The 18,552-nt window shown below is 44.2% G+C and overlaps 1 protein-coding gene across 1 annotated transcript in view; it reads right to left on the reverse strand.

Moving 5' to 3' along the window:
* Window positions 1-12,482, reverse strand: part of LOC144755314 (calcium-activated chloride channel regulator 1-like) — a 157,437-nt gene extending 144,955 nt beyond the window's left edge. The window contains exon 1 of the mRNA XM_078644116.1: window positions 11,990-12,482. Coding sequence (XP_078500242.1) covers window positions 11,990-12,151 — 162 coding nt within the window. The 5' untranslated portion in view covers window positions 12,152-12,482. The remainder of the gene's footprint in view (window positions 1-11,989) is intronic.
* Between the last annotated feature and the right edge of the window lie 6,070 nt (window positions 12,483-18,552).

The following is an 18,552-nucleotide window of genomic DNA, read 5'->3' on the forward strand; positions in this document are numbered from 1 at the left end:
TTATTTTTCATTTCATTTTGTAAAACACTTTTTCATAATGTATACAAATCCATAAATATTATTGCAGATATCATATTTCAACATGATTAAATCACAAATCAACATGAATAGGAAACACAGTACATATGATCAAATCATGAAAACCCGGGAAGAGACAACCAAAAACATAACAACCACCCAATCAAACTCAACTCACACATACCCAGGCACACCTTCACATACATAATATATCTGGGGAACACAATTACAGAATGACAAAGTAACTGGGGTGACCAAAGACAAAAACTGCACAATAGCAGGATGTTATAAAGGCCGTGGTCGATGCGTTTCGGTGACTGCACGTTGAAGAAATGCCACCTTCATCAGGACCTGCCAGATATACTGCCCCAAAATAGGGGAGGAAAAAGGGCCACTCCACCCGGCAAGCGTAAAAACACACACTTCAACAATGAGTATAAGCACCTTCCTCATAGGTTTCGATATACGTCTTTTATGAATAAATACCGGATTAACACAGAGAACCTCAACTCGATTTGAGCACCAATAACTGTGTCTGCGGGGGTTAAGCCCCGTGGATCATTCGTACAGGAACAATTGCTCAGAATTTACAAGCTTCAATGCCATGAACCAGAAAATGATCTTTTGTGAACATGTTGCCTTTCCATGGTCTTTATACTGTCTACTGAGCCCATATATGGTTTAAAATGTTACTTTAGAGTGCTCTAAGATGGCTTGCCCATATCTTTAGTGAACTATACCATAAGCCTGGGCCCAAATTAGAATAGTATATGTTGAAGCCTGTTCATAGCTGTCAAGATGTCAGGCATGGATGTGTACTGGTGCCTTTCCTCATTAATATAGATCAGTCATGTGGGGCAGGGGATGGGGAAAGTTTGCTTCCCTCCTAGGTTTGACAAGTAGGCCTGCATTATCTAAGTTTACTGTAGCAGAAAACACTCAGCTTCTTGACTCGGCAGGTGGGCCCAAAGGAGGGTTGAACCATTTGATTGCCTATGTCTTGGGGAACAATTGACCTGTTGATATGAACTAAATCAAGGTCATGTATTGTGGACTATGCAGCATAGATGGTACCTGGGGAGCTACAAACTGGAGACAGGTGATAACTACAGTTACTGGGGTATTCTTATTGACCACAAGTGATACTGGAACTCACTGCAGCCACTGTTCTAGCGATGACAGCGGAATTAACATAGTTAACCATACAACATGTTCCCATATTGAAACGTATGCTATTAAAATCTATTTAAAGCGGCTAAGCTCCTTCGAGTGGTGGTGTGCTCTGTGAGTCTGTTAAATAAAAAAACATGCTAAACCTGGCTTCTCCAACCAGCAGCTCGTGGGCTTCTGGTAGCTCTCCAGCTACGTCTGAGTAGCTTTCCTGTATGCAGCCCAGCCTACTAAATCAGAAGCTTTTTCTTGGTTGGGTTAATATATGTATATCAAAATAGAAAAGTGTGTTTTTGAGACAAAAATGTGTGTCTTTTGAGAACTCATAGTTTCCAAAGTATACTTAAATCTAATATTTGAATGATGAATTATACAATATTGGAGATTATTCGTAATATTACCTTGGTATTGAAGCTATGGCTGTTATGTATTATCCATGTAGAGGCACCTCAAATTGACAAAGTCAAAGAACACTAATGTATTGTTGTCTGATGTAGTCACTATTAACAACACTAACGATAATAGTAGCTCAGGATGATTTGCATTGAACGTAAGTAGATTGGAGACCCCTAAACAGTTCACAAAGAGCAACGTGATTTCTCCTACATACTGGCAAAGAAAGAGGTCGATTAAGTGTTTTTCAGACCTGGAGCCCTGAACGCTGCCCATACATGCAGGCAAATTCCTTATCATTGTTAGTGACAATTTTAAACGAAGCTCTTGTCAACAAGCTCTGCCTCCAAACAACCTTTCGTTTGAAACACATTTATGATCAAGAACCATAATTCAGATGTAATAAAGCTAAAATGGTGGATTGATATGCCTGGCTTACTGGTTACTGACTTCCTACTCAGATTATTGAAAGATCCCTGGCTTTAGGAGACACAATACTTTACATGGCATTGCATATAGATGTAACTGCCACCTCCCATTTTTCAGCACTTGTACTGCAAAGCTTTGTGTCAAGCATGGCCTTATGTTGGGGCAGAAAGCTTGGTGGCTCTATTTGTAAAGAAACTTCTGAGGTTCACGTGTTAACTCCGTATTGGCATTGTCAGTTTAGATGAAGGAAATGGCTCATAGAAGCACTGTATGGTAGCTTAAACAGGAAGTGACTGAAAGACGTGGTTAACCGCCAGTCAATTAAAGGATGCAGTGTATCTTTTGAGGAGATTTGTCTTTAAATGCCTTTTAAACAACTTAATGTATGAGGCCAAGCCAATAGCATAGGCTTAAACAACAGCAATGCTGGTGCACTGCCCTATACACAATGCAAATAGAGGGGTTAAGTGCATAGCCTGCATCACACACTAGTACCAGAGGTATTGTGTGGCTTTGTAGTCTGCTGGAGTGATACTGATAAGGCCATGTTAGCATGCATAAAGAAAGATAACTAAAGCGGAAGTTGGTATAGTTCAAGGTTTTTGAGGGGGAAAGAGAAATGTTATGTAAACAATTTGCAAAAAAGTGATTTCTCTTATAACACTCAAAGTTAGATTTTGCAACACTGTCTTTTCTTGGCAAAGTGAAATGTGGCTAAAATACAGTATTGGTGGGATGACCTAGAGTATGATTGGCTGAGCAGAATGAAAGAAAGAGAAAATGGAAAAAGTATACCGGTTAACTTCAGACCCATGGTTTGCCGTCCAACAAAGGAGGGTGGAGTTTGAGGATGAAAAAGTGAAGAAAGCTGCTGCTCAGGATCCACTCTTACATGGTGACTCAGAGCACCAGGTCAGCTGAGTGGTACAGAATATTCAAAAGACATTAAACAAGTTACAAAAATAATTGGCTTCTTGAAACCTGCCAGGGCATTTACTGCTTGAGTTTATATTTGGATGCTGGTTTCTGTTTTTTTCAAATGCAATTTGTGAAACTGAGCTGCTTTAATATCTCCTCTTTAGACATCAGGTTGGACCACAACGCCAACTCTTGATGTGCTTCAGTTTTGGCGCCATTGTTCAAGAAGTGAAGTCTGGGTTGCCCAAATAACTATTGTATTATCACACCCCTGGATACCAACGCCCAAATTACTCTAAAATAATATTGTGGGGAACAGCAGACACATACCAGGACATTCTCCCATCTTATCAAACATGATTTTGTTACAGGAAGGGTACTATAGATAATGCTTTTGCTCTGGCTTTGCAGGCTAGAAGGGCTGTCCGTGAGCTTTGCACACCTCTGTAGGCTAGCCGAAATTTTTTGGGTCATTCTTTAGTTGTGATGATCATGGTCAATGGTGGTTGAAGCTCTCCTGTCTGTGTGAGGGTGGCTCTGTGTGTGTGGGTGGCTCTATGTGAATGACTCTGTGTGGGTGGCTCTGTATGTGTGTGTGTGTGGCTCTGTGTGGGTGTAAATGGAATAGGTCAAGCATTTGCGAGCGATTAAGCTTTTGGCATTGTAAATGACAATGCCATTTATTTAACTATTAAGCTATTGGCAATGTAAATGACAATTCCATTTATTTATGATTTTAACCAAAATAAGTCATGAGCAATGCCAATAGCTCTACCTTTAATAATGCTGAGACCATTGCATTGTAAATGCATGTTATGACTGCCCTGCTGGCACAGATGATGAAGGAAAGAAGAGTGCATTTAGCACCATTTATATGTTTAATCTATAAATCACCACAATATCCTAACCGACCCAGACTTCATCTTCTTTTCAGACTAAACCTCCATCCCAAACCCTTAATAAACATCACATAACCAGCATACAACATCCTCCTTGCTAAACAAACACTTATTTAACTACCTATCAACCACAGCCAGAGATTACCAATGCAACCAACAGAATGTTACTACTCTGACAACTCTTCGGATAAGCAAAGCGCCTGACAAAACATGGCTTATTGAGGGGAGTACCTTGTTTCAAAACGTTTACAATTTAAGCTGAAGGCAGGCCTGATCTCTAATGCCTGTCCATGTCCATATAAATTAATGAATGCAATGCTCCTGGTAACTAGCACAACTATATGGAATGTGTGGATTCAGAATAGCTACACACATAGACAACCCCATCTACTGTTCTCTCTACTATTGTCATTGTAGAGTGCCACCCGGCATCTACTACCAGGGCTTGGAATGGAAAAAGAAGATTGCAGGCACTCTGTACCAGTGTACCTGCTCGTTTCTGAGAAGTGCCGGTACTCTCCAATTAAAAGTATTATGTCTCTCTTGAGAAGTGCAAGTACTCTCCCTCTCAAAATAGAAAAGTGCCGCAACTCAGTAACGGACAGGAACGGCCCATTTAAAGCACTGTCTACTACACAATGGGCCCCATTAGGATGGCGGGTGGATCGCCCCCGCCGGAGCCGGCCCGGTGGGGGCGATCCGCCCGCCATCCATGCAGAAATGACCCCCCAAAGGGTTCTATATGGTGGTGGTGTCTGAAAGACACCTCCAGCAATATTAGGATGTGGGGTTTGAAATGCCTTTCCCTGGTGGCATTGTCGCCACAGAAAGGCATGCGGAGTCTGCTTGGAGGGCCCGTTGCGGGCCCCCAGGGACTCCGGTGGGGTGGGGGTGCACATGGGGGGTACCATACTTCCATGCACAACATGGCAGGCACCACGCGAGGCCTGCCATGTTGTGCATGGAAGTGCACAACATGCCTTCCTGGCATTGTGAGGGCGGTGCTGAGTGCACCACCGGCCACAATGTTAGGAATGCAGGATGCGCCTGCAACTGTGGTGGGCGCATTCCTAATGGCAGCCATGGGACCCCCGCCCTTATGGCGGGCGGTCCCTTTTCAGGCTGGATCCATGGAGATAAATAAACAGGCAGATGGTCGCTAGAGGCCATTGTTGACAAGTGTCATGCATGTGTGCAAGTGTCACTTATTGCTGCCTCAAGGTTGACGCCTTATTCCACCACTGCCAGCGAGCTGCGCTCGTTACAGTCATTTACCGCAACCATTTTAGGCATTCATTGTCGCTTATCCTCATCTAGACATTTAATTAACAAAGTACCCTGTACTATTTAAAAAAAAGTACTAATAGTAGTTAACTGGTCTATGTAAAAAATATCAGAAATATACAGACGCACTCATTAAGGAAAGTTAAGTGAGAACAGAGTGGCATTACACAAAAGTAGAAATCAAGAGAAGTCCACGCAGACAACCCAATGGTTTCTAGTCGCGGACATTTTTAATTGCTCCCTGGAAGTCACCTTCCTTGTTGTTGATCGGGCCTAGATCATTGCCAAGTACACTATCATTGCAGAAGTGACTGAGTTTAAAGAACTTGACAACCATCTCACAATAGCTGTGGATGATAAAAATTTATTCAAAAAAACAATATGTGCTTCTATTGCTTTAACAGAAGGTTGTACCTGGTACACAGTAAAAGTGGGTGAAAAGTATGGGTTATTCAACACGATTTTATAGCCCAACTCCACTACAGGATTATTAGCCCTGTTCTTGTAAACGAGCACACGCCTATCTGAGTGGATGCTCATGTGAACTGATAAGACTTCAGTTTAGGGTGTTGTACTCAGTGGTCCCCCATAACAAAGGTCACCCTAATTGGATAGTGTCTCTCATGTCCTTTGCTGCTCACTTGCATACACATCAAGGCCATTTGTGCACTACCCACAGTCTCCTGGAGTGATTCAAAGGCCACTGTGAAGAGGGTGCCCATAGCTGTCAAGATTTCAGATTGTTTATGAGTGACATTTTCATAATTTCAGTGTAATTATGAGTGACATTGAATGACCATGAGTGACCCTTTTCTTGTGAGCAAAATCAAGCAATGAAGACGAGGGAAACACATAAATATCAGAAGTTACACCCATTTGACCAACGAGAAACTGTATGAAGATCTTAAAACTTCTGCAAATTAGCAAGAATGGAAGGGCACAGTAGTGCCCTTGTAACCTGAACATGCTATGAAACAAATGTGTAACCATGAAGGCGCACGCCCCAGACCTCTGAGGCTGTAACCTAAACCAGGCTGCATGTTATTTACACAAGCCCCTAAATAAGGCTTGTAGGAGAGGCACTTGTAGGGACACATACTATTACCGTGCAGTGCCGGTCTGGAGGCGAGCCACATGGCCGAGACGACTTCCGGTCCAGCACGGGCACAACAGCAGTCCTTCAGGAGTCGAGTCGACGACTTCTCGCTGGCCACGCCCCAGCATTCTGCACTAGAGCAGGCTGCCTGTGAGGCACCACGCTCTGGCAGCAGCGGTCTGTGTCAGGACCGGCAGGTCCACAGACTTGAGTGCCACACACAGCACTGTCTGACTGACTGAGTCAACAGACGCAACGTGTGAGCAGCGGCGACTGGGCACACTCACCACTGACAAACTTCAAGTCAAGGTTGGCCTGGCCTGCCCGCCAATGCGTGAGTCAGTGATACAGAGAGTGAGTGAGTCTGTCCTCTCCTGGTTGTCTCCCTCGGCAGTAGCGATTGGCCATTTTAAAGAATAGCTCCCTCCATCACGCAACAGCACATCACAGTGAATATGAATGCATTGCCGGGGCAGTGAATCTTGTTACATTGTAGCCTCACAGCCTGCTTGAGCCAGCCACTCTTGAGCCAGCCGCAAGCAGCACGGACCGCGCACTGCAACCTGACTTTCTGACAGTGCACCTAACAGTGCTCTGGCTTGACAGCTAGATGCGTGACCAGGGCCGGTCCTAGCCATGGGCTGTATGGGCAGCTGCCCAGGGCCTCAGGCTCAGGGGGGTCCCACCGCCGGCCCCGCAGTTGCGGGAATAATAAATGATTATCATGGCCTGGGGAAAAGCGCTGCGCAGACTAGTGAGCACAGCACAGTGCATTCTTCAGTCCAAATTAATATCGAGTGTGTGTCATGTGTGTGTTTATTTTTCAGTTACCAGCCAGCCCTCGTTCTCCACACTCTGTTGTGTTGCACGTACCTAACCGTACAATCGGCATTCGGCATTTCTGTGGTGTCTGCGCAAGCCTACAAATGCAAATTCATGCTGGCTAGAGATTGAATCCTAATAGTGCTACACATAGAGTGTTACACATATGATGAGTTTGGAGGCCTTTGCAGCTCTTTGGGGCACTGCGTATAATGTCCCGTGTTGTCTGTAGTGGCAGTCTGTTCTTTGCACTTCATTTACTTAATATTCCAGAAACGCTGAGAAGCAATTTCCGGTCATACAGATTTAGTTTCACAAAAGTTACGTACATTAATGATGGGTAATCCATCTAAAATATTTCGATAGGCAACTTTCTGAAACCTTTATATTAATTTGAGTGCTGAGTGCAGTGCATACTGCATGGCGTTTAGGTAATGTACCAGTATCCTAGGGGGAGGGCTTTACAGATTCCAGAAATATCAAATTCTGGAATATTGTATAAACATACTCCACTTGGGTGCTCTGTACATACTTTCTTCTGGGCACAGGCCTATTTTCTGTGAATTCCAGGTTTTACGTGTGAACAACAAGAGGGGAAATAAAAGGACAATGTTTATTGGGGTCCAGTGTACCTGTCCTAAGGATACATGACCAAGAAATTGTACAAAGTTCCCCAAGGAGTAATGCTAAGTTTGCAACGGAGTCTCTCTCTGGATAAATTAGCGGAAGTGACAGTCAGGGAACCCGTGGGGGTCCCTTGTCGGAACTAGGAAACCTCACACAACTGAAAAGCTGAATGACTTATTTCATTCAGCCCTATGGTTGTCTTGCCTCATCACCGGCTTCCTGCTCCAACGTCAAGCCGGCACTGCAATGCCTGACGGGTAACACAGGGTGTTACACTCTTGTGGAGATCTTTTGTTCCTTGCCGTAGATGGGTGCGTGTGAGGGGCCTAGAAAAGTGAAGTAGTGAGCAAGGGAAGGTGTATTAAAAAAGGTTAGTTAGTCCACTAAGTACACTTTATTCGCGTGGCTAACCGCCTTATTAAAAGGTGAAAGGAGGGGTACCGAGCACCAAAGTCAAAGTAGTATGGTCTCATTCAACCCTCATCTGTGGTCAACATGTTTCATGCCCTATAGGCAATTCTTCAGGACCAAATTGTGCTCATAAACTAATAAGGGGCCCAGAATGGGCTAAAGTGTATACAAAATACAACCTGGTCGGTCAATACCCAGAGCAGGCTGATGGTCCTACGTAAAAGTCAGACCTAGGGGGATAAAAGACAGTATTATATACAAAACAGTACACGCTAATTACTTGCATGTCACAGCTTTCCAAAGTCTAGACACATCAACCGGGCATCAGTGATCATCCAGGTATAAGAAAGTCTAGAAGTGCAACCGTGAGAAAGAGAGAGAGGGAGACTCGAATTGCTTATTGCATTTTTGACAACCAAGTATATGTATGTCTAATTACTAACTCAAACTGTTGGTCTGGTTCCTTTTGATGACCCAGACTTAGTAGGTTAGTATAGCGAAGATGAGGGGCCATTCTATCCCGATTCAGGGGTATGGAGAGATTGGTTAAAATGGTATCTTACCCTAACAACCCATATGTATGTCCACGCAGACTGTCCTTGTGGGGCCTGTGCTTCGAGGTAATTACCTATAAGGGGGAACAAGGAAGGGTTAAGACACCCAGTTGAGGGACAGAGAGGAGTATGGGGCCGACCAGCAGCCCGCATGGAGTCCTGTCCCACCAGGCTGCAAGTGCTCGTGAGGCATACCACTCGACCTCAGTCGCGGCGCCGCATACCGACGCCACACGCAACACCCGAACCATAGTACACCTCCGCTAGAGGCCATAGGCATCGGGGGAGTGTGAGTCCAGTACCACTGTAGATGGCACCCACGGGCGTGGCAAGCTCAGCCCCCAGGGCCGGAATTATTGTCCACTTGGTGATATCCAAGGCCAGCGGGTGCCAAGTCACGTGGTGATACCGCGGGCCCCGCCAAACAGCGCCGACAGACCGGACGGAGGCAGCCCACAGTCACCGCAGGGTGGTGGACGACCGAGACCCACACGGCCTCGCTAGAGGGTCCGTCGGAGGTGAAAAAAGGGGTAATATTTCAAACACACGGGCTTACCTGGATAGCGCGAGACCAATGCCTGTCGGAACCTACCCCCACACTCCGGCGTGTAACGACACGCAGAACAGCTGGTAGCGTTCTGAGGAACCCGCCGCCATTAAGTAAGGAGCGTTTCCAATCGAAGGGGAAGTGTTGTGGGGGCGTGTCCCAGGTGACGTAAAGGAACGACGCGGCCAACCAGGTGCCTCTGGTGTGTGGAAAAGGGAAAGAGCGTGAGTCTATACGATTTTACACCTACAGTGCGCGCCATGTTGGGAAGGGGTAGTGTTCTATTGTATAGGTAGAAACGGAGACCCCATCATATGTGTTGGGCTTCTGAGTTCGTAGTGTACTAGACCCTACCCTTAACACAGGGGGGTGCTATGGAAATTAGTCAGAATTATCTGGTTCCAGGTTTTACTCTGATGGTGATTGCTCTTGCTGGCATCGCTCAGCAGAAGGCTTTGCAGGGTCATGAAAATAGAGAGCAGAGCTGAAGCATCTTCATTAAACATACTTTCTTGGTCTTGCTTGCCTGACTGTTTGGTTGTGAATACCTAATGTGGGCTTACAAGGAACGATCGTTGCGAGAAAGCAGAAAGCAGAAGTGTTTGGTTGGGGACGGGCGGGTCTGCTTTAGGGCAGGGGAGGAGTGGCTTGTCCACTGCTAAGGGCGCTGACTGTTTGGTCGGCCTACCGGGGCCAACCAAACCAGTCATGAGCACTTTGTCCTTTCTACATGTAGACTGCAATGCACCCCACATGGAGAAAATGCCTCCCCATAGGCGCCTGGCTTGTCGGCGTACCGACCAATCACAATACTGCCATTGCAGCCTTGTGATTGGCTTAGGGGAGGGAGGCTGCCTGCTTCCTGTTCCTGCAAGAGGCAGGAAAGCAGGAGAGCAGGTCAGGAGCAGAGACAACGTGAGACCTGGGAAGGTAAGCTTTTTTTTTTAAATTACCCGCCCGCGAACCCCCACGATACCCCCCTCCCGCGCATCATGCCGGCCGCGACTGGATGTTACATGCAAATTAGGGGGGCCTCACATCTTCCCTTTCGCCCGGGGCCCCAGAAGTTCTAGGACCGGCCCTGTGCTTGACTTTGAACTTCACTGCAGTGATGCGGACCAACAAACTGAAATGCGTTAGTCTAACGCCTAATGGCTGGTACTTGACAGGGCTGGGTGTCTCCTTCCTGCACCAGACGTGGAAGCTCATACAGTGCCACATGATAGCAGATTCCTTCACACAGTCACCCAGCGAAGAGCCGACATCACAACGTTTACAGGAAGTTAAATGGAAACCACTGCAAAGACCACAGGCTCCAACTCCAGAGTTTGGGGGCATAGCAAACGGAAAGTCTTGGGGAGGTTTTATACTCTGGCCAGGAATGGACATCGGCAGCAGCCTCAAAAGCTTTTTTGTGTGGGAACGGGGCGGAAGTAAGTTAAAGGGCCTCAGATTCCTTCAAAGCCGCGCCCACCTCCACAAATAAACAAAATCTCTCGCCTCCCTTGTATTCCGCAGTAAATCTACCCTGTTCTGTTCTACGGAGATGTGCAAACGTTCATGAAGTACAAGTGGGAGCGCATTTCTTCCGTGCCAAAGAGATGGGTGTATTGGCAACCCTTCGGATTCATCATAACACAATTTTTTGCTCGAGCGAGTCAAAATTGTAGTTTCAAACTGGAAAAAGAAAAAAATACAATTCCAGACAGGTGTATCAGCGAATGAAGCCAATTCCGATGCAAGAGCAAGCCTGGTCTTGACCCTAAGCAATCCTAGAATGCAATCCTAAACAGGATAAGAAAGGGCGGCACATTCCTACTTTCATGGTGCAGGGATCTAACGACAGGGTGTGACATTCTGTAGAAAAAGCTAGGTTGTGTGACCCCTGATGTAAAGTTCAAGGCACGCTTTTTAATGGTCTTAAACGTGCTGCTTTCAAATCGCTAGACACTTTGTAAACATGCACCACTGCTCCCTGCACTGGCACGGCATCTTGTAATACTATTAGATAAATGAAAAGTAGACTTGTCTGAACATTTCTAAACCTTGCAGCCATCTGTCCTCTCTAAAAATCATGCTCCACACCCGCCATCCTTTGTATACCTAATAAGTGTGTCATTCTGAACACAGCTGGGAGGCTCGGTGTTTTGTCTGACATGTCCAGTCACTCCTGACGTTGCACACAGCATCACTTTGCATGATGTGACTTGTAGTTTTGTGTAATACGCATGGGCTTTAAAAAAACAGCATAAAAGGCATGTTGAATTGTTGATGGCAAAGTTAGTGCTCGTTGAAGCTGCAACTTGCAACCTACCTCCAACTCTTTATAACACCCGCCACAAAAACTTAAGTAAGGATATTATGCTGACGTTTGTCATTTAGCTAACATGGACGTCACAAAACAGCAGTTCCTTCAATCATGGAAATGCGCTACAATACACAAGTTGTCTGTCAAATTGATTAAAATCACAGCTGAAATGCTGAGGATATAATATACGCACTGAGGGGCAGATTTACAAGCCCCTTACGCCACTTTTGCGCCACTTTTCCCATGTTAAAAGTGACGCAAGGGTCTTGTAAATCTACCCTTGAGTTTTGCCACCTTCTATCGTTACGAATAAAAATTACTTTGACATTAAAATGTACCAGTCATCAAAAAGAAATACTATGTACTGCCTTTTACGTTAGTGGTAGGTCGTGGCCTCATACATTTAATTCAGGAAAGACTTATGGCGCTCGGAGCCCTTCTAAATTTGATGTGAACGGTTAAAATATACCCAGTGAGGATATGCCGTTGGAAGAAGTAGCATCCTCGCCTTACCTTAATTTTTGCGAGAATATCTTCATTTTCACGTACGCCAGGGTTGATAGCAATAACCACATTCTCGTAGCCGTTGCCGTTCAGCTGCACTGTTGACTGCTGCAGGGCATGGGGCGGTAGCTGCAGCAGGAGAACGAGAAAGAAAGTTCCGATGAAAAGCATGGCCAGTTCTTGCACAGAATTGCAGGGTTGGTGTGGACTTCTGAGGCACGTGAACTGGAGAGTACACACACAGCGAAAGTGAAGACAGCTCTCGGTTCCGCGGGAACATCATTCTGCAGTCGGTGACGTCCCGAACGATCCTCCCCCTCCCTCACATGCCTTCTGCGGCAGGCACGGGCCCCCCCGTGCCCTCTAGGTATCCCGTTTCAAAGCACTGCACAACTCAGACGAAAAAAATTCCGGCTGGGCAGCCGATCTCACCACGTGCGGCGTATGTTATTTCTGACATTACGATGCCAGGGAAATTCCAGTTTGCTAAGGAATTATGAATGAACAGTAAAATATGGAGAGGATCTCCCGAGCTTGGGAAATTCCCAAAGTGCGAGAGGACGGCAGTCTGCTGGTAAATCATACAATTATATATTATAAAATGTCTGCACAGCTCTGTTCTTTGCAAAGGAAGAAGAAAATAAACAGGGAATACATAAAGCAAAGGGGAATTAATACATTAGTGCGCGTGTTGGGAATGTACTAAGCGGGAAGACTGGTAATCCATACACAGTGGAAATCACCTTTAAATCTTGGACTAGAAGAGCAGCACATAGTTGTTGCCCCAGTCTAGCAGTCCAGCAGCAATGTTGAATGGACCTGCTGCAGACATCTAAGTGTGTCTAGGTACTTTTGCGTTAATACCAGTGGACAATGGAAGGCAAGAGGAATGGGTAGTTATAGTTAAGACCACTTTTCAATAGGATTTTTTTTTAATATGCCTATTACTTTGGCGCCGTTTGTCATATTTTCACAAAACTTTCTCAAAAAAAGAATGGAAATTACAAACCTTATGATGGTTCATTGCTTGAAACAATGCTTTTGAGTGCCAAAACGTAAGTAAGCAAATATGTCTATGCACGATTACTTAACCATTGCACAGTAAAAGTGCCAAAACGTGCCGGAATAGGAAAGGCTTACAGATGTAGTAATTTACATTTAATGCTTGTAATCAAACTTGTTGCAGAAATGTTTCAGTCACGCGCTCCTCGCCCACGACGTTTCTTTCCCTACCATGGAAAAGTTTAGCTTTGAGAAAGACCTTTGAACATTACTTCCAGAGAATTTAAGTGCCAACTCATGCAAAACAAACTGATAACACAGGCTGCAGTTGAAGCATGCTCTCACCGAGTCACTGAAAAGGCAGCCTTGAATGGCACTGGCACACTTTCATCCAGCTATCCCTTCATGAAAAAACATAACCAGATAAATCCAACACACTCAATTAATTTATTTCAAAAACATAGTTCCTGTTGGGACATTTCTCCGTACTAGGGCGTGCCCTTTACCACTGCACTGTAGAATAAAACATGCAATACCTCTTTTTGTTTTACTTTGGCAAGCATTCCAGCAAAGGAAATTTTGTGGAGCCACTGTTGCTTTAAGAGTTCTAAGCTTATTCTGGAAGCCAAGTGTGAGATCTAAAGAGATGACATTGTAAACTAACATATTTTAAACATTTCAGCTTTTGAATTACATAAACCGCAGATCAGTCAGGGATGGTGACTTTCGAAAGTGGTAGTGCGCAAAAGTTCTTTCCAACGTTCACATTGTGACAGGAGGAAGGGAGTGAGTGAGACAGCCACCAGGTCTCAATGTCTGAATTGCGCAACGCGATACAAAAAAGTTGGTATTAATCCCCGCTTGCTGCTTAATGAAACATGTGATCTTTGTCAATATTTTGTTTCACTGACCCTCCTTTTTCTTCATTATCATATGCCAGAGCACCGTGAAATGCAGACGTTTAGGATGTACGCTGTACAAAAACTTCTTGTGTTTGATTTAATAGAATATACTATTGTTTCATGTATAATAATAATCTAGGCTGCATCTATAGTGGACATGATAACTGACTTGCCTCTTTGCTAATGATGTAGCTGTTATATTTACATATGTTTTACATTCTATATATGTATCTAGTTATATTCCATGTTGACGTTATAACATTCTAGTTCTGGCCTGGATCTTCACTGCCGTTCTGGATTGTAGAACACAGCAGTGAGGGACAAGGTAGTTGAGGCAGCAACTGATGGATGACTGTTTGCCTCGGGGGTTGTATCACCATTAAACTTATTTTTATGAAGAAGTTGCCTGACTATTCATCCTTACAAAAGTGGCGACGAGGGAAAAGCGAACCCACATAAAACCCCTGGGACACTAAAAACACGTTTTTAGAAAAGAAGACAAAAGCTACGTGTTACATTTTGCATCCAAAGTACATTGCTTAAGACTTCTTATGAGAAAAGTGTTAATTTTGCTTGGAATTCTGAGTGGCAATCGGCTTTTGATAGCATAACAGATAATATCATCAGAGCGGTAGCCCTCAAGCCTTTTGATCCTAACAACAAATCCATCATTGTTGTGGATGCTAGTGCTTACGGTTTAGGCGCTGTATTAATGCAAAAAAAAGACAAGACTGAATGGGTAATAGCTTTCGCTTTCCGTACTCTGAAAGGTGCAGAAGCCTCTTACTGAGTCATTGAAAAGGAAGCTTTAGCTTGTTATTGGGGAGTCAATTATTTCAAAACTTCTGTTTGGGGCACAAATTTTGAACTCAGAACAGATTATAAACCTCTTGTTGACATTTTCATCACTAAAGGAGCAGGTAAAGCAACTCCTAGAATAGCTAAATGGATATATAAATTACAAGAATTCGATATTCAAATTGTGCATGTACCAGGCATTAAGAATGTGAATGCTGATTGTTTATCACAGCTTCCTCTTTGTGATACTTCAAATAAAGTTGAAGAGTGTGCAGATGTTGAGGAAGAATGGTCAGTAGCCACTATAAGTGAAGCATGTAATGGAGCCATCAGTCTGGAGGAATGGAAACAAGCAGTTATGGATGATCTTACTTTACAACGTGTGATTTCATACATGACACGTGATAACGATCTTAATGTCTGGTGTGACTAAGAACTTTCAGAGGATAAACGGTCTGGTCGGAATTATCTTATGATTCTGTTTTGGGAATTGTCAGGAGAGCAGACAAATTACTTTTATCCTCTAGTTTACGTTCCAGATTATTGGAACTCATTCATGAAGGTCATTCTGGCATGTCAGGCATAAAAAGGAGAGCCAGGTGTGATTTTTGGTGGCCTGGATTAGACGAAGACATCGATAGGTGTGTTAGAAATTGTGTTGCATGCATGTGTGGAGACAAATCTCATGTATCACAAGACACCACTATCATTCCCATTGCATTTCCAGAGAAACCTTGGCAACAGTTAGCCATGGATATTTGTGGTCCATTTAGTGTAGGTAGTATCGCAGGAAAATTTGCATTTGTTCTAATGGATTACTATGCTAAGTGGCCTGAGGTAGCATTTGTAAGAGAAACCAAAGCTTCTAATGTTGTCATTTTTTGTGAAGAAATATTTCATAGGGAAGGTTATCCTGAATCTATTACAACAGACAATGGTCGGCATTTTGTGGCGGAGGAATTTAAAGAATATTTAATTGCACATGGTATAAAGCATAATACCACTGCTGTCTATTGTCCACGGTATGGAATGGTATGGTTGAAAGGTTCAACCGTGTGTTGAAAGAAAGCATTCAGTTAGCTGTTCTAGAAAGTGTGGATTGCAAGTTGGCTATTAAAAAATTATTTGGAGCTATCGCAATACCCCACAATCGGCTACTCTAGAGACTCCTTTCAGTCTTCTCAAGGGACGATCAGCTTGCAGTAAAGTGACTCCTGCATGGATGTGTAAGGCTTCTTCTAGTGTTGTTTCCAAAGATATTCTGCAGCAGAGGATAAATGATTACCAAAGTAAAAAATATGCTCAGAGACATAACAATAAAATTAGAAACCACGTGCGACGTTTCCATGTGGGAGACTGGGTTAGAACCTCACAGGTTGAAATGTCGAAGGGAAATTTCTCTAGATGGTCCAAACCTAAGTAAATTTTGAAAGTAGTTGGCAATTGCGTGTTGTTGGATGATGGTCGTAGGTGGAATTTCAATAAAGTAACTTTATGCAATGATTTGGAGCGCAACATTTGGTTAGGTAACAAAGATAATACCAATGTTCCTATTCAGGGCGAGTCAAATCCTGTTGATGTTCCTGTGACATCCAAGGATTCTGTTCCTTGTAATCCTGGATTCAGAAGATTGTCTGGGCACATCATTTATAAATCATCCTGGTTTAGGGATTATGTGACTTAAACTTATAACATCATATTATCCTTGTATATATGTTATATCATCATAATGCTGAATTTATTCTTTTAATTTTTTTTATTACTCATTTCTCATATATTTTAGGAAGGGGAGATGTGTTATATTTACATATGTTTTACATTCTATATATGTATCTAGTTATATTCCATGTTGACGTTATAACATTCTAGTTCTGGCCTGGATCTTTACTGCTGTTCTGGATTGTAGAACACAGCAGTGAGGGACGAGGTAGTTGAGGCAGCAACTGAAGGATGACTGTTTGCCTCGGGGGTTGTATCACCATTAAACTTATTTTTATGAAGAAGTTGCCTGACTATTCATCTTTGCAAAAGTAGCCGCCATGGCAGAGGGGCAAGTGTGTTTCTAAGTTCATATTTAAAAACTGTCACTTTTAAAAATGTCTATCAATACAGTGGCTTTATCTGATGTACTACGGTGAATATTTGTGTTTGGCGGTGCTGCGCGGACCAAGGAGTACTGCTGAGTGGTGGCTACCAGCTGGCTCACTAAACCTGGCTCACTACTGGAGCTTGGAATCCTCGTGCAGCCCCCTGCAGCTCGCTCCTCTCGGGCCGGCTTTTAGTGTAGGGTGGTGTCCAGTTCCTAAAGCCTGTGCCCGCCCGGCTGTGGACTGTGGACTGTAGAGCAACGGGGTGTCAGGCGCCAGTGTCAGGAGCCGTCATGGCAAGAGCACACCCAAAGCACACTGAGTAAGGTGAGCAGTGCCGACAGCATTTGTAGAATCTGCTCCGCCTCCTTGTACTATCCTTCACACCCTACCACCATTCCCTCTCAACCAATTATCCATCGCCTTCATGAATTAAAACAGTCCGTCTCCAGCCCTTGCCCTATCATCTGCATCTGGCCAAAATAGTCCAAGCTTAGACACAGTAGTTGTGTCAGAGATGAGAACACTATGTTTGAGTTGAGGAAAAGCAGTTAATGCCAAACGGAGCAATGACATGTGTAGCCAGGGACACATGCAATTCAAAATAACATTTGTTATTTATTTTTTCAATATGCAAAAAGATATAGTACAGGTGCTCACATTAACAAAGTGACAACAAGCGTGATGTGATAAGTGAGAGTGACTTTAATATATATACATCGCATTGACAGCAACCGATAGAACTCCCTATGAACCAATTATACAAAATGCATGGAGTTCTTGCTGTAGGGGGTTGACGGCATTTCGATCTCAATGACTTGAGATCATCTTCAGGACATCGAAAATGTGAGCAAGCTGAATTATGAGACCGGGAGAAGCCGGTGAGAATGTAGAAGAATAGTATAGTCAGCACTCAATTAAGGCATTTAGGCGATGATCGGTGTGTGAACAATAAGTGATGAAACCTGGGAGTGGCATGAAGCCGACGGTTGCTCGAACCCAGGTGAAAGGTATTAATCAGAGTGAGTGATGATTAGCTGAGCCTATTGTCCCGGCCGGGTGAAGAGCGAGTACGTAGGTTCCAGGTGCTCAAGTGACAAGATATGATCTGCTAATTAGGAATTCAGCCGGAGGTGTAAGACGGCGATCTCGAGAAACGGAGGATAGTTAATTCCCTTCTGTGGTAGTAAGCCTTTTAGGCTTCAGACTGCGGGAGTCAGTCTGTGTTCCTCAGGAACCGGAGATGCAGGCCGTTCCTCACACACAGACTGACTCCCACGGTGCAGGCACTTTAAATCAGGAGGCAAACAGTGACCCTTTCCAAGAGGTACATAGGGGGACCACTCGGGGGCTTTCAGCTCCCAGCTTTGAACACCCATTTGAAGCAATTGTTAAAATGCGCCTTGGAAAATCAAGGGGACCTATGGTGGCACATAAGAAACGGAAGCGGAGGGTAGACCGTTTGGAACCCACAGTCGCGTCTGATCAGATACTTTCATCTAACACCAAGCACACCATCTAGTGGCATGCAAATTAACTCAACCCTACACACAACCACAACCAGCCTTACAGGACCCAGAACTACCCTCTTCCAGCCAAAAAATACTTCTAAATATAATTATCTCAAAACCGCAGGTCTGCTATCTTTTCCTGCAATTCAAGCATCATGGACTTGCCCATCCCCCTGAGCCCAATAGAGACTGTCAGTAAGGGGAGCATCAACTTCAATCCAGTATTCCTTCAGCTGGAAATTAGACCTGGAATAAGCAAATCCTTCGGGCTT

This window comes from Lissotriton helveticus, chromosome 1_1 (genome assembly GCF_964261635.1).
Source record: "Lissotriton helveticus chromosome 1_1, aLisHel1.1, whole genome shotgun sequence".
Taxonomy (NCBI): domain Eukaryota; kingdom Metazoa; phylum Chordata; class Amphibia; order Caudata; family Salamandridae; genus Lissotriton; species Lissotriton helveticus.